General features: G+C 47.4%; 1 protein-coding gene across 1 annotated transcript; it reads left to right on the top strand.

Moving 5' to 3' along the window:
* Positions 1-220: 220 nt before the first annotated feature.
* Positions 221-13976, top strand: LOC308492820 (solute carrier family 23 member 1-like). Its single transcript, XM_081038291.1, has 9 exons — positions 221-375; positions 7888-8069; positions 8410-8530; positions 9616-9772; positions 10554-10807; positions 11351-11515; positions 11910-12018; positions 12113-12208; positions 13557-13976. Exons 1-9 carry the CDS (start codon positions 268-270, stop codon positions 13811-13813), a joined length of 1449 nt encoding a protein of 482 aa, XP_080894417.1. The 5' UTR covers positions 221-267; the 3' UTR covers positions 13814-13976.
* Positions 13977-14665: the final 689 nt, after the last annotated feature.

Here is a 14665-nt window from a genome sequence, read left to right as displayed (position 1 = left end):
TCCCTTCCTCACCTCTCCTACCTGTCCAAGGTTTGGCAGGGTTTATGGCTCTGAGTTAGGGTTTGGCAGGAACTCCCTGTATTCTGAAAACAGCAGGTGTCATGTGTTGCCTCTAAACTGAGCTAGGACTTGGATTAAAAGGCCTCCAGTAGGGACCAGTGACAGATCAGTATTAAAGGATCATGTGGGTAACTGCATCCTTTCCCCACCTGCAGGCTGCCCATTCTCCAGGGAGGGACATTTGGTTTTGTGGCACCCTCCCTGGCCATGCTCTCGCTTCCCGCCTGGAAGTGCCCTGAGTGGACACTCAATGCCAGCCAAGTAAACATCAGCTCTCCTGAATTCACCGAGGAATGGCAGAAGAGGATTCGAGAGGTAACGGGGAATGAGGTGGGGTGGGGTGGGTGGGTGTGCTTGGAGTGGACGGGGTCCTCAACAGGGGCTGCTCTGTTGATTCATTTGTTCAACATTCATTGTTCAACTTACCACTAGGCAAGATCCTGGGCATTAAGATACTGCTATAGGTAAGAAAGAGAAGGACCTTGCTTTCATGGAGCTAACATCTGAGTGTGTGGATGTGCAGGGCAGAGTGGGAGAGAGAGGCAAAAATATTCCAATGACTAAGTAGAAAAGGGAAATTTCAGGGAGTTTTAAGTGCAATGAAGAAAATAAAGCAGGGTAAAGAGCAAGAGAAGGATTGGGGCTGCCGGGGTGGAAAGGATGGAGAGGGAAATTAAGTTTACTTGGAAACACTCACATATTTCAAGGAAGAAGAGCTAAAGCACTTCCTTAGACAGTCCGGGAAGGCAATGCGTACTCTCATTGTATATTTAGTCACCAAATGTCATTATTGAATACGTGTCAGATGCCAAGTGTTGTGCTAAGTGCTGGGGCTGCAAAGAGGAGAGAGACACATCACTGTGATGATATGACGATGGTGATGAGGACGATGATGGTGGTGATAGTGATGACGGTGATGACGGTGATGATGATGGTGATGCTGATGGTGATGGTGATGATGATGGTGATAATGATGGTGACGATGGTGATGATTGTGACGATGATGATGGTGTTGATGGTGATGCTGATGGTGATGCTGATGGTGATGCTGATGGTGATGGTGATGGTGATGATGATGGTGATGGTGATGCTGATGATGATGCTGATGGTGATGCTGATGATGATGCTGATGGTGATGCTGATGGTGATGCTGATGGTGATGGTGATGCTGATGGTGATGGTGATGGTGACAATGGTAATAATGGTGATGATTGTGACGATGGTGATGATGGTGATGATTGTGATGATGGTGATGATGGTGATGCTGATGCTGATGGTGATGCTGATGCTGCTGATGATGATGGTGATGGTGATGATGGTGATGATGATGATGGTGATGCTGATGCTGCTGCTGCTGATGATGATGATGGTGATCGTGATGATGCTGATGATGGTGATAGTGATGGTGATGATAGTGATGATGGTGATGATGGTGATGATTGTGATGATAATGATGATGGTGATGCTGATGCTGATGGTGATGGTGATGATGATGGTGATGATGGTGATGATGTTGATGATGATAGTAGCAGCAGATAGTAGTTACCGAGCACTTACAGTTTTCCGGACATTCTGCTACAAGTTTTTCATAGATGCTCAAGTGCCATATTGACATATATCCACAGTAGGGTCAGATTAATGGGAAAACCAATGTGCAGGCCGGTCTCGGTTAACCATTCTGTTAGTGGGTACTGTCTGCTTAATCTGTTACCTTTGGACAGTTGTGTCCCTGTGCTTATATGACCTATGAAACTTCACCCTTGCTTAATTCAGTTGTATCATCAAGGAAAAAGGAAATGTTTGCCTTAAAGCAGACTCTGAAGTTTGGTCATGTTCTAGGTTGGCTTATCTAAACGCTAGATAAGGAAGTCAGCACATTGAGGATTCTTGGCAGAGAATTGAGCCACACCCCCAGGGAGGGTAGACTTGATAGCCTCTAGACCCCACCATCCTCATCAGATGTGGGAGGTGAGGGGCAGGGGCCCTTGTGGGTGGGGTACTATATGAGAGAGTAAAGGTCACTAGAGATCTCTAGGAAGTCCAACCATCTCCCTCCCAGCTGACCTTAAACACCTAGGCCTCGAGCTAGGCCAGGGACCACCTCCAGAGGGGGGACGAACTACATAAATACGTCATGATGATTGGTTCCAGTACAAGGTACTTTGTTCAGGAGTGAATACAACCCTTATTGCCTTCAGCACCGCCTCCTCCAGGATCACTAGAACTGGACGAAGGACATTCTTGAACTCAGGTGTGGGACGTAGAGCAGAGTCTGTTCCCTAGAGATACCTCGGAACCAAGCTAACAAGTCTTGACCAGACAGGGTTCATCCTGCAACCCACCCTATCCATGTTCAATGTTCTTATAGCTTCATGGCTGTGACAACGGTTACATCCCCTATATGTGAAACATAAAGGAAGAGGAAAGTCAGAGGAGGAAACACAGTACAAGATTCACAATTTTGTCCCTGTTTGACCAAGAAGAAGAAATAGAACCGACAAAACACTTTAATGTATACTAGTACTGTATATTGGATAATACTGCTCTAGTTTTATTTTTTCTCCCCTATGAACTCATAATTAGTCCATGACTCATCTTAATTTATGCAAAAGTTGAAGCAACAGACCCTGTTCTGATGTGCGTCCTACATTCACAATGTTCACTCCTCCTTGTCCATTCAATATGGCCCAGTATTTTCTGGGTCCAGTTTTATTATGTCTTTCGGTTTAGTAGAATCAACTCTGATGCCAGCATCTCTCATCTCAGACTGAAGATTTATCTAGAAATATTGCTAAGAATTCATTTTATTATTTTTAACTTATTTTCAATATAAAGGGCAAACGTAGCATTGTTTGGTACAGTAATTTGTTTTACTCCAGTTCTTTCTGCCGCCATCTTTCTTTCTCCCCATTGGGATCCCTTCTTTGCCCATTTCCTTGCTCTGATGGGAAGAGGGAATTTTGAGTTCTTCTATGCTGTTCTTTAGATAATGGGCAGCAAAAGTAACACTGTTAACCCCTCATTGTGTGGCCTTCTCCAAGGTACTTTCAAATGATCTAACACGTATATTGTCACTGAGTCCTCTCCACTGGGTAGGATGCAGCCGGAAAACACCAGACTTTCCCAATAATCCCACTTAAATTGATTTCTATTTTTCTAACCTTAGTGAACACAACCAAATCCCTAGTCCTGGGAAAGAGGGTTTCTCTACCCCCCTCATTTCTCAACCTATCGTTTAGAAATGGCTCCGCAGGTGAGGGGCACTTTTGTGCCCCTCGTGTTTAGCTTGATCTTACACTCTCCTATCCTGGAAAGACAGCCCTTTGCACCATTGTCACCTGCATTTGGTTGCTCCAAGCATATATTCTAACTTTTCAATAATTTCACTGCTTTTGAGAAGTGACCTGAAATATGAAAAGATCACTTGATATTGGTTTCTTGGTCCACTTCTGCCCTGTTCATGCTATGAAAAGTGATCCTTGAGCTGTTTGACAATGTCAGTTCACATTCCTGTTAGTGGGCAATCTGGGTTGCCAGTCTTTATATAGAAGTCTGGCCCAGGGCTTCAGTTGCAGAAAAGGCGAATCTCAAACCAGAAACACCGTCATACCAGTTTTAAAATGTATTAGAACTTCCCATGTTCTGTCCAGCATAGGCAGCCTGCCAACCCTATGAGGGGTCATACATCCTCATCCTCTCCCACCAAAGGCACACGTGCTCATTGTTGTTGGCAGTCTGGGCCATCCTGACAACATAAGTGACTTCAGATAGATATGGGGTTGATATTGTTTGTGAGCCCACGTGTGCATGCCTTACGGCCCAAAGTGTCATCTCATGGGCCCTCGTGATTACACTCAAAGTTAAGTATCCTCTTTTTAAGTATCTGAGATTTGACTGTCCAGTCCTGTACTACAAAAGGTGACATTTCAATAATGCCTTTTAGGGTCCACTTGCCAGATCAAACTGCAAGCCCAGGGGCCGCAGCCCCAGAACCCATGTAATTATGTAGGGATAGTGTTGGGTATTTATAAGTGCAGTCAGCCAGATCACACATAACTCGGTCCGTTGGTTGGATTTAGACTTACCTTACTTCTTACACCGAGATTCTCCTGTTAGAATGGTACTCTTTCAGAATGTTACTCTTCCAGACTCAGTCTTTCTCACTGGTACCTTTAGTGAGACTCCGACCAGTGCTTTCTAAATTCAAAGACTCACACAATAGAACCCAAGTCTCTGCTGCTAGATTCGATGGTCTCGTCAGGTAGTGGGGCGGAAGCACCTGGCTTCTAACAGGGTCAGTTCTCATGCAGCGTGGACACATCTCAGACCTCAGGGAAAACTGCTAGCAAGGACACAGTAGATCCGTCTGAACCATCACTTGTGGATTTCTGCCAGAGCCTTTTTTCACAGGGCTATGCTCTGGCAGTCCAAAAGTGCACCCGGATGTCCTAAACTCCAATGATCTCACCAAGGCCTCGTGCTTCCTTCTTATCTCAGGGTGGATCCTAAGGCAACAGAGCTTTTTAATCTTTAAAGAACAGGTCCACGTAATTCCAGGCCAAACTATTCCTGACAATTTCACTGTTGTCAAGCTGACAGGCCCTGGATTTTTGCCAGGTTGATTGGTCCATCTCAGCATGCTGTGTGTTGCCCCACCTTTTCCAAATCAGTATGTTCTTTTTCAGGGAAGCCTAGTTTTACTGTGTCATCAATAGAATGAATCACAGAACACATGTAGTTTGTGAGGCTTTGTGCCTTTGTTTGTTTTTATTTTGTGCATGTGTGTTTTTCCTGTGTTTGTTTGTGTTCTTCCCCAGGGAGCCTCTACTTGGCTTTGGTAAATCTAGGTTAGTGCAAAAGTAATTGCAGTTTAAAAGGTTAAAAATAAATGTAAAAACCGCAATTACTTTTGCACCAACCTACTAAATGAAAACTAAGCAAAGCACGAGAAGCAGGGTTTCCTCGCCCTGCTCTGCTAGATGCCAGGGGCAGGGTTTCCCTTTCATTCCGACCTACTGAGGGCTGTAATTCCTTACGTAAGAACCTCTTGCCTTCGTACTATCCAAGAAGAAAGATCTGAGAAACGAACCTGTCTCTGCTACCTGCTGCTCAAATCCTTCCTGTGTTCTAAGGAAATATCCCTGTCCAGCACCGCAGTGCCACAAAGCTTCACCACATTCAGAAGCAGTAAGGTTGTGTTCTAAGGATACTGGGCAAGAGTTAGGGAAAGGAATTGCCTTGGGGTTTGAACAGTATTCGGAGTAAGAGAGGATATTTAGGGATATGGGTCATGCTGTCCCTGCATTGAGCAAAGGATCCCAAGTGACAGAGACACCCATACTTTCCTTAATACATTTACTGTTTTCGTGTTGGTGAGATATATCTCTATCTCTATCTCTATCTCTATCTCTATCTCTATCTCTATCTCTATCTCTATCTCTATCTCTATCTCTATCTCTCTCTTTACAAACACACACACACACACACACACACACACACACACAGAGTGCCAAAAAATATATATATATACATTTTTAAGAAAAGGAAACTATATTAAAATTGTAATACTCAATATATACCAATAACAAAAGATGAATACAAGTCACGTTTGACTTCTGCAGTTACAAGAGGTGCTCAAAGTGGTTCCCATCAGCATCCAGACACTTCTGACGACGGCCAACTACTGCTTGAGCAACGTTGAACAAAGTGTCCACTTGTATACATTCTTTTTGGCACCTCCCATATATAGAGAGTCCTCTAAAGCAGGAGTCAGCAAACTATGGCTCTTGGAATAAATCCAGCCTGTGGTCTGGAGAATGGTTTTTACATTTTAAAAGGTTGTTAAAAAAGAAAGTGTAACAGGAACCCCATATGGCCCACAAAACCTGAAATATTTACTATCTGGCCTTTTACAGAAGAAAGTTTCATCCGCCTCTGTCCAAAAGACAGGGCAGGGCCCAGGGTAGGGGCTCCTCTGGTTCACATCTAATGTAGCCGCCACCCTTTTGCCTCACAGCGCCTCCAAATGTTCAACAGTGAGCTGAAACCCAGCCCTATCTGTGGTGTTATAGCTCCCTCTGCTGGTCCAATATTTCTCAACAGTGCTGTCAACAAGAGCAAGTTCTCATTTTAGTGACAGATTGGTTGATTGGTTTTATTCGCTGAGCCAGCCTATTAGAATTTAAGGTAGATTCTCCATGTTTATCTGAGTAATATGTATCCATGTACATCTCAAGACTTGACACCACTGATGGTCAGCCGACCAACTGTATAGTTCAATACTGGCCACAAATTCAAACGATGTGAATATAGGACCAGCAGGTATGTCATCACTTACTGGGATGTGAAAAGTAATGGAGAGGTAAAAGTCAACAATGATTCTATTTTAAGGAACTGGTGGTAGCAGGGGAAAAAAACTATGGGAAGAGATGGCAAGTTTAGTGTTTAACACATTAGATCAATTTTAACTTCACCTTCCAGTATCATAGTACTTTTTATTTATGTGCTTATGCATGCTTATGTATTAAGCGAAATGAATGATAGCAATGACACAGGATAGGTGGGAGAAATTAGGATTATTTTGTTTTTAGAAGGCACTCACACTACCATGAAGTGGTATAGTGTTGTTTGAAAGTGGACTTGGCTTAGCTTTAAACATATATTGCACACTGTAGGACAACCACTAAAAAAGAGTAAAAACAGAAGAGAAAATACTAAGAAAAGAGAGAAAATGGGATCATATAAAGTGTTCAGTTAAAACCACCAAAGGCAGAATAAAGAGTGGGAGACAAAAAAAAAAGAAAAGAAACAAAGAACAAGGGCAACAAGTAGAAAACAATAATGAATATGATAAATATTAACCTAACTACACCAATAACCACTTTGAATGTCAATGGTCTAAATGTACTAATTAAAAGACAGATTGTCAGAGTGGACCAAAAAAACAAGACCTAATTATGTGTTGCCTACGTGAAACTCACTTTAAATATGAAGACACATACAGACTGAAAGTAAATGGATGGAGAAAAATATACCATGCTAGCCTGAATGAAAAGAAAGCAGGAGTTGGTATGTTACTTTCAGAAAGAGCAGACATCAAAGCAAGGAATGTTATCAGGGATAAAATAGAACCTATAACATCCAGACTAGTAAAGTTAAAAAGAAGCAGTAATCAGTCCAGCGGATCAGGGGTTGGCAAACATCCACCCATGAGTCAAATCTGGCCTGTTGCCTATTTTTGTACAGCTCAGCAGCTAAAAATGGTTTCATATTTTAAATGGTTGAAGAAAACGATCAAATGAAGAATAATGTTTCACAACATGTCAACGCTGTGTGAAATGCAAATTTCAGTGCCTATAAGTGAAGTTTTATTGGAACACAGCTAGCCTCAATTGTTCACCCACTGTCTGGAAAAGTTTCTTTTTTGCAGGCCCCAAATATTCACTATCTGGTCCTTTACAGAAAAAAAAAAAAGTTGCCAACCACTGCGATAGAAAGTTAGGAAAACGAAAAGAAAAAATAAGGCAAAAGGATGTTCAGTACACTGCTGAATGATGCTGATATTGTCATCTTCATCCCTATGATCAAGAAATACTTTTGAAGGCTCCCTGCTGAAACAGTTCACGTTAAGTGAAAATATCCCACAGGCAGTTGAGAACTGGAGAGAGGAGTGTGATCAGAGTTCTGTTCCTTCAGTTCCTCTGGGGCCCAGCTTTGCCTCTCGATGTACCCCCTAGGGCTGAGCAGTAGAGAAGTTGCTGGGCTGGGCGGAGGCTCGCAGTCCTGCTGGGAGCTTTGAGATGTCTGAGCTATACTCTCCCTCTCCAGCTGCAGGGCGTCATCATGGTTGCTTCCTGTGTCCAGATGCTAGTGGGCTTCTCAGGCCTCATTGGCTTTCTCATGCGCTTCATTGGCCCCTTGACCATTGCTCCGACCATCTCCCTGGTGGCCCTGCCTCTCTTCGATTCTGCAGGCAACGATGCCGGAGTCCATTGGGGGATCTCGACCATGTAAGTCCTCTCTGGGGAGGGAGTGCCGTCTAAGTTCTCTTTGGTGGAAGATTTCCCTGTAAGAATAATAAGAGTCCTGGATACTGGTCAACTCTGTGGTTTACAAATACTTTGATGAACATTATGATACCTTGAAAAGCAGTGAAATTGCTCCTTATAATGTATTAGTCTACAATTTATTACTTCATTAGGACTCACCTCACAGACATGCCTAGATGGGGGCACTTCCAGGGCGGCCACTGCCCCCAGTCCCAGAGACATGTGGTGGCTCAGCTTCCTGGACCCTCGCTCGGGATGAGCCCCAGCTCACCAGGTTGGGTGTGGTTTGTTTCTGTTTCAGGACCATCTTCCTCATCGTACTGTTTTCACAGTACCTGAAAAACATTGCCGTGCCTGTGCCCATTTATGGACGAAAGGAGAAGTGTCACACCTCTAAGTTCTACCTGTTTCAGGTCTTCCCCGTAAGAAGCACTCCCTACCCTTTTCCATTCTTAGTTGGCTCACCTGGAGAGTGAGGGACAGCCTCTTGCACTCCTGGGTGGTCCCCATATCAAATGTTCCCCCGTCTGCAGTGGCCTCCCCTCCTTGACTTTTCTTAATCCACCTGTGGCCTGTGGGAACGCTCCCTGATTGTTGGCATAATTCCAGGTTTTTCCTCAATGCTTCTCTCCCAGGCACAGAGAACCCTGTCTTGGTTCCCTGCTCGGGGCACCAGTGTGGGACAGCCTTCTCATGTTCCCTGGGCCATCCTCATAGTAAGATACTGGGGGAGACAACCAGGTTCACAGCTAATTATATAAAACTAAGGGCCAAGATACTTCGGTTCTTTCTCAGTGGCTCATGGGTAATTCAAGTACCCCATGATGATGATGGTAACTCCTTTTTCGGAGCCTCCTCTGTTGAATTTGTACCACACTGTCATGTATGTATAGTTGTTACGCACACAAATATGTTTTCAGGTTTAATTTAACTGTGAGCTACATTTCACATTGTAAAAAGATATTTCCACCTAATGATCGCATTGATTCTTCAACAACCCTGTAGGCCAGTGGTTCTAAAATTCAGAGTGCATACGAGTCACTTGGGGACATAGGTAAAAAATACAGGTTTGGGGGGTTTGGTCACCAGAGATTAAAAATCATATATATGAGGACCCCGCTTTGTGAAGTTCTGCTTCAAGCTTTGCAGAGCAGTGATCGTAATTCCATTGTACAGATGAGGGAACGGAAGCTCAGAGACTTTGATCCAAGGTCATGTGACAAGCAAACAGTGGGAAGGGAGACAGACTATTTAATACACACCCACTTTACTAGACAGTCTGCCTATATAGTAAAACTGTGTCTCCCCACAGTTTATTTCCTCTGTTCCTTTAATGTGCTAATTAGCCACCGCACACCAGATTCCTGTTGTCACTGGAAGAGCCTTCACCAACTCTTCCTCGGTTCAAAGAGGCTTCCTGAACTCTGTCCTCCACGCAGCCCCTCTGGGAGGGGCTGGCAGGGGCTGGGGGGCAGGCCCAGTGGTGAAGAGCGGCTCCCTCCTGCAGGTACTGCTAGGGCTCTGCATCTCCTGGTTCCTCTGCTTCGTGTTCACAGTCACCAATACCTTCCCCTCGGCCCCCACAGCCTATGGGTACCTGGCTCGCACCGACACCAAAGGCAACGTCCTGAGCCAGGCCCCTTGGTTTCGCTTCCCGTACCCAGGTAACAAGAAGATGGAGACCCTTCTGGCCTGGGGCTCATATTTCCCAGGACTGACTATGGGGCCCAGGGCACTGAACGGAGAGTTGAATAGGGCAGGAGGCGGGCTTCTCTTCCAAGGATCTGACGAGGGACAGGCCCTAGGGAGTCCATATTGGGCCCCTAAGAGAAGAAGGAGACCCCTGGGTTGTCCTACGCACCCTTTGGAGGGTGCTGGACCAGAGACTCCTACTCCCAGACCTACCTCCGATCTGGCCTACATGCCTCATCCGCCTCTATATTGCTCAGAGCCTATGCGCCTGGGAGTGGGGAGAGGACTGAGGGCTCCCACACTCCTAGCTGGGCCTTTGAATCTCCTCCCGGATTTGGAGGATCCTACACAAGGGGGGAGCCCAGGACTGAATGAGTACATTTCTGGGGAGACGAGATCAAGGGCATCCCTTAGGCCACTTCCGGTCTCCTTTCACCACAGTTCCTGGCTCAGGTTCCAGGGTGGGCTGGTCTGGCCCCATGGACAGGAGCTGGGGCCTCCCTGAGTAAGACTCTCGGTCTCCAAATGCTTCAAAGCCTTCCTGGGGAGACACCCCATTGCTGGCTCTTTTTGTGAACGGTGCCCTCAAGGTCAGGGCATCTGACCCACTGTCGGGGAGGGATGGATGGTAGGGCAGGAGTCTGAGCCAGAGCCTCTGGACAGTTGTGGGGTCAAAGATATGCAAAGGCATTAGTGGGGGTTCAGTAACCTATTGTCTTCTGGATTAATATTCCCTCTGCATTGCATTTTCAGGACAGTGGGGCCTCCCCACCATCAGCCTGGCTGGGGTCTTTGGCATCATAGCCGGGGTGATTGCCTCGATGGTGGAGTCAGTAGGCGATTACTATGCCTGTGCCCGCCTGGTGGGAGCCCCAACCCCTCCGAAACATGCCATCAACCGCGGCATTGGCATTGAGGGCCTTGGCTGCCTGCTGGCAGGGGCCCGGGGGACAGGGAACGGCACCACCTCCTACAGCGAGAATGTCGGAGCACTGGGTATCACCAGGGTAAGGTTTCCGACGGTGGCTCCTGGGGGCAGGCTGGGTACCTACATGTGTCACTCAATGTATTAGTGTCCTATTCCTGCTGTAACAAATTAGCACACACTTAGTGGCTTCAAACACCCCTAATTTATTCTTTTACTGATCTGGAGATCAGAAGCCTGACACCATGCTGCTTACCACGCTTGCCCTTCTTGGTTGTGGCAATTCAATTGGCAGAAAGTCTGTCCTGGTACCGGCAAACCAAGGCTTTGTGAGCACTGAAGAAATTCCTTACTTTCTGAGGTTTGGGTGGGAGATTCGTTACCTCTGGTCCAGCCCTGTGTCAGAGCTCCAAACCTGAATATTCAACTGCCACTTGGTCATACCCTCATCCATTCCCAGATCCCATGTGGGAGCTGAGGGGGGTCATTCTGAGCTTAGGCGGTGCTGCTCCTGCGAGCCCCTGGGAGCATTGTTCGAGGTGCCCCGGAATAGGGCAAAGGGCTCCGGGGCATGTGGCCTGGCTGGCCCTGAGCTCCTCACCCCCCGTCTCCCTGAGTCCTGCAGGTGGGGAGCAGGATGGTGATTGTCGCTGCGGGCTGCGTGCTGCTCCTGATGGGCGTTTTTGGGAAGATAGGGGCTGTGTTTGCCACGATTCCCACCCCTGTGATTGGGGGCATGTACCTGGTGATGTTTGGGGTCATCTCTGCCGTGGGGATTTCCAATCTGCAGGTGAGCCCGGAGCCCTTGGGGAAGCACAGCATTGCATCGCTGGCAGGGAGCCCACAGGGACTGAGATGAATGGAATAGGGCGGGCGATCTGTGCGATCCGTGGTCCCAGAAACCACACTGGCTCCCAAATGGAAGAAAGATATAGCCAGAACTTCTGAAAAACAGAAATTGTATCAGTTTGAATTGGATTATCCAAACCACTCAGCTCTCTCGTTCAAGTGGGAATCAGGGCCTGACTTGCTCATGTTGATTGTGTGTTTCTCTGAGTCCAGCCTCCCCACGCCCCCAAGCCTCTGGAGGGGTGGGAGCGCAGGAGCACTTGGAGGGGTGTTAGATCGGTGTGCAGTGGAAGTGCTGCAGGCTCCGGGCTGCCACGGGGACCTCTCTCTCACAGTACGTGGACATGAACTCGTCCAGAAACATCTTTGTCTTCGGCTTCTCCATGTACTGTGGGCTCGCCATTCCCAACTGGGTGAACAAGAACCCCGACAAGCTCCAGACAGGTGAATCCCCACCCTCTAGACTATGACCACTCGAGGCAGAGCCAGCGGGGCCCTTGGTCCCTGGGAATCCCTGTCACTTTTGTCTCCACTCTAGGGATTCTCCAGCTGGACCAGGTCATCCAAGTGCTGCTGACCACGGGCATGTTTGTCGGTGGATTTCTGGGCTTTCTACTGGATAACACCATCCCTGGTAAGGCTCCCCTTCGCTCCGTAAGCCAGCAGTGTAGACAGGTGGTCAGCATGTGGGACTCCCACATTGCTTCTGCAGCCCCGATGACCAAGTCAGACTGGCCACAGTGTACCCTGAGCAGGCCCTGGGTCAGGGTGGGCTGGACGGGCCTGTAGGAGCTTCCTAGGGCTGCCATTGCCAAATACCACTGACTGGGGGGCTTAAACAACTGAAATGTATTTTCTCACTGTCTGAAAGCTGGCAGTCCAAGACAAAGGTGTCAGCAGGGTTGGTTTCTCCTGAGACCTCTCTCCTAAGCTTGTAGCTGGCCACCTTTTTGCTGTGTCCTCACCTGCCCTTCCCTATGTGTGTGCATTCCTGGTGTCTCCCCATGTCCTGGACTCCTCTTCTTATAAAGACAGCCCGATTAGATTAGGACCCATCCTAAAGCCCTAAGCTTTAACTCAGTCACCACTTTAAAGGTTCTGTCTCCAAATACAGTCACATTCTGAGGTACAGGGCTTTAGGACTTCAGCATGTTTTTTGGGGGGCACACAACTCAGCTCATAAGAGGGTCTTAGGGTAGAAATATACAAGAAGAAAAAAGAAAAAGACACAGCCCCAGCTCTTTTAGAACTTTAAGGTTAGTGGATGAGGGAAAGAACACATGTATTCATTCATTCATTCATTCATTCATTCATTCATTCATATTTTCAGTAAAATCTCATTGAGCACTTGCTGTGTTCCAGGTGCTTGTACTGAGAATACAAAGAGCAGAAAGATATGCCCCCTGCCTTCTGAAACCCACAGGCTAATAGGGGAGAGAGAGAAGAAAACAATTACAATGCAGGGTAGTAAGTGCAGCGATGAGCAGACCGAGTCTCAAAGTGCTGAGGACGTTGAAGGTGGAGAGTGCAGGGCTGTCATCCCTAACGGCTTTCAGTGCTCCCTCTTGACCCTCCCACAACCTTTTGAAAGGACCTCTATGATGGCACCTGCTTCATGGTATTCTGTTTTCTACATTTCTTCTCTCTACCAAGAGTAAAATGCATCTGCATTCCAGAAACATTAAGATGTGGGAAGGCCCGCCCCCCCAAGATGAGGAAAGGATCGTGGTTCATATAAGGTCCTACCCGGAGCTCTGCAGCATGTCAGCCCCACAGTGGGAGCTCAGGGAATGCCTGATGAGCTGAGCTCAGCTGTGATTCTTGAGATGGGCTTGGAGGAGGAAGAGAAGGTTCTTTTGGCAGGTGGAGGGCCCTGAGAGGAAACCTCACAAGTGCCTGCAGCGAGCGCCAGAGGCTCCCTCCGGCCTCCTCCGCCCCCTTCCGTTGGGGCCCTGTCTTCACTGCTCACTGTCTCCCATCAGGAAGTCTGGAGGAGAGAGGCCTCCTGTCATGGAATCAAATCCAGGAGTCTGAGGACACCGCGAAGGTCTCGGAAATCTACAACTTCCCCTGTGGGATTGGCACCAAGTTCTGCACTTCCTCCTGCACCCGGTACCTCCCCTTCTGGCCCAGACTGGAACATGGTGGGAAAGGAGAAATGGGAGTGAGCCAGCTCACACTCGTGTCCCAGAATTCCTCAGGAAAGCACCCAAAGTGTGCCACAGAGACCAGGATGTGAAGAGATCTCTCCTGCGCACGTCCCCGAGCCCTCTCCACACACCCCCACCCCCAGAATATGCTAATCTCTCTATTTCATGTATGGATGGGTACCCTGCCCTCCAGAGCACTTCTGGCAGTTCGCATACCCCAGCAGCCAAATAAGCATTAGATGAAGACCATGACAAGCATGTTTTGACCTGGTCACTTAGTCACCAAGGTCTGGCCTCAAGCTGCATCTTTCCACTGGGCTCCTGTCTCCAGTGTAAACCAGTGTAATCCGATGTCCACACAGAAACTCAGTTAGTCCACATGCTCTCAGCAGTATTTTGATACCTTGGGAGAAACAGGCCTGGGGTGGCGCAAGGGACAGAGAGGGGGCTGTTGGCAGAAAGAACAGGTCTCTTCCTCCCCAAAGAAGCAGGCGGCCTGACCGGCCCCTACAGGCCCTTCCCCTTTGTACCCCTGCCGTTTGTAAACAGTGAAGTGCTGGCAAAGCTGTAACCCCTGCAATACTTCCTGTGCGAGTCCTTGGGTGTCAGCTCCTGCATCACAGGATGGCTGTGAGAGGTGAGAGCTGGGCTGTGGAGTAGACAGGACTGGGTTTGGTGCCTAAGACTCAACTGCTTGTCAGGTTCTCATGGGGAGATGAAACAGCCAAAGCATTTGCGGGAGGGGAATGTGGAGGGGAGCCACTGCTGTCATGATGTGTAAACTGTAAAGAGCCAGGTGAACCCATTCTCTCTGCACTCTTAGTGAATTAGGCAGGGTTCTCCAGAAAAAACAGAGCCAATAGGCTGTGTGTATGTGTGTGTGTACAGTATATATACTACATATATATATATATATATATATGCATGTATATACATATGTA

This window comes from Rhinolophus hipposideros (assembly GCF_964194185.1).
Source record: "Rhinolophus hipposideros genome assembly, chromosome: 25".
NCBI lineage: Eukaryota > Metazoa > Chordata > Mammalia > Chiroptera > Rhinolophidae > Rhinolophus > Rhinolophus hipposideros.
This window is presented reverse-complemented; position numbering and strand designations above follow the sequence as displayed.

Coding starts and splice junctions, on each gene's coding strand:
- LOC308492820 (XM_081038291.1), top strand. CDS start 268: ATGCTCTCGCTTCCCGCCTGGAAGTGCCCTGAGTGGACACTCAATGCC. Junction 10,808..11,350: donor GAGCACTGGGTATCACCAGG/GTAAGGTTTCCG, acceptor TGAGTCCTGCAG/GTGGGGAGCAGGATGGTGAT. Junction 11,516..11,909: donor TGGGGATTTCCAATCTGCAG/GTGAGCCCGGAG, acceptor TCTCTCTCACAG/TACGTGGACATGAACTCGTC.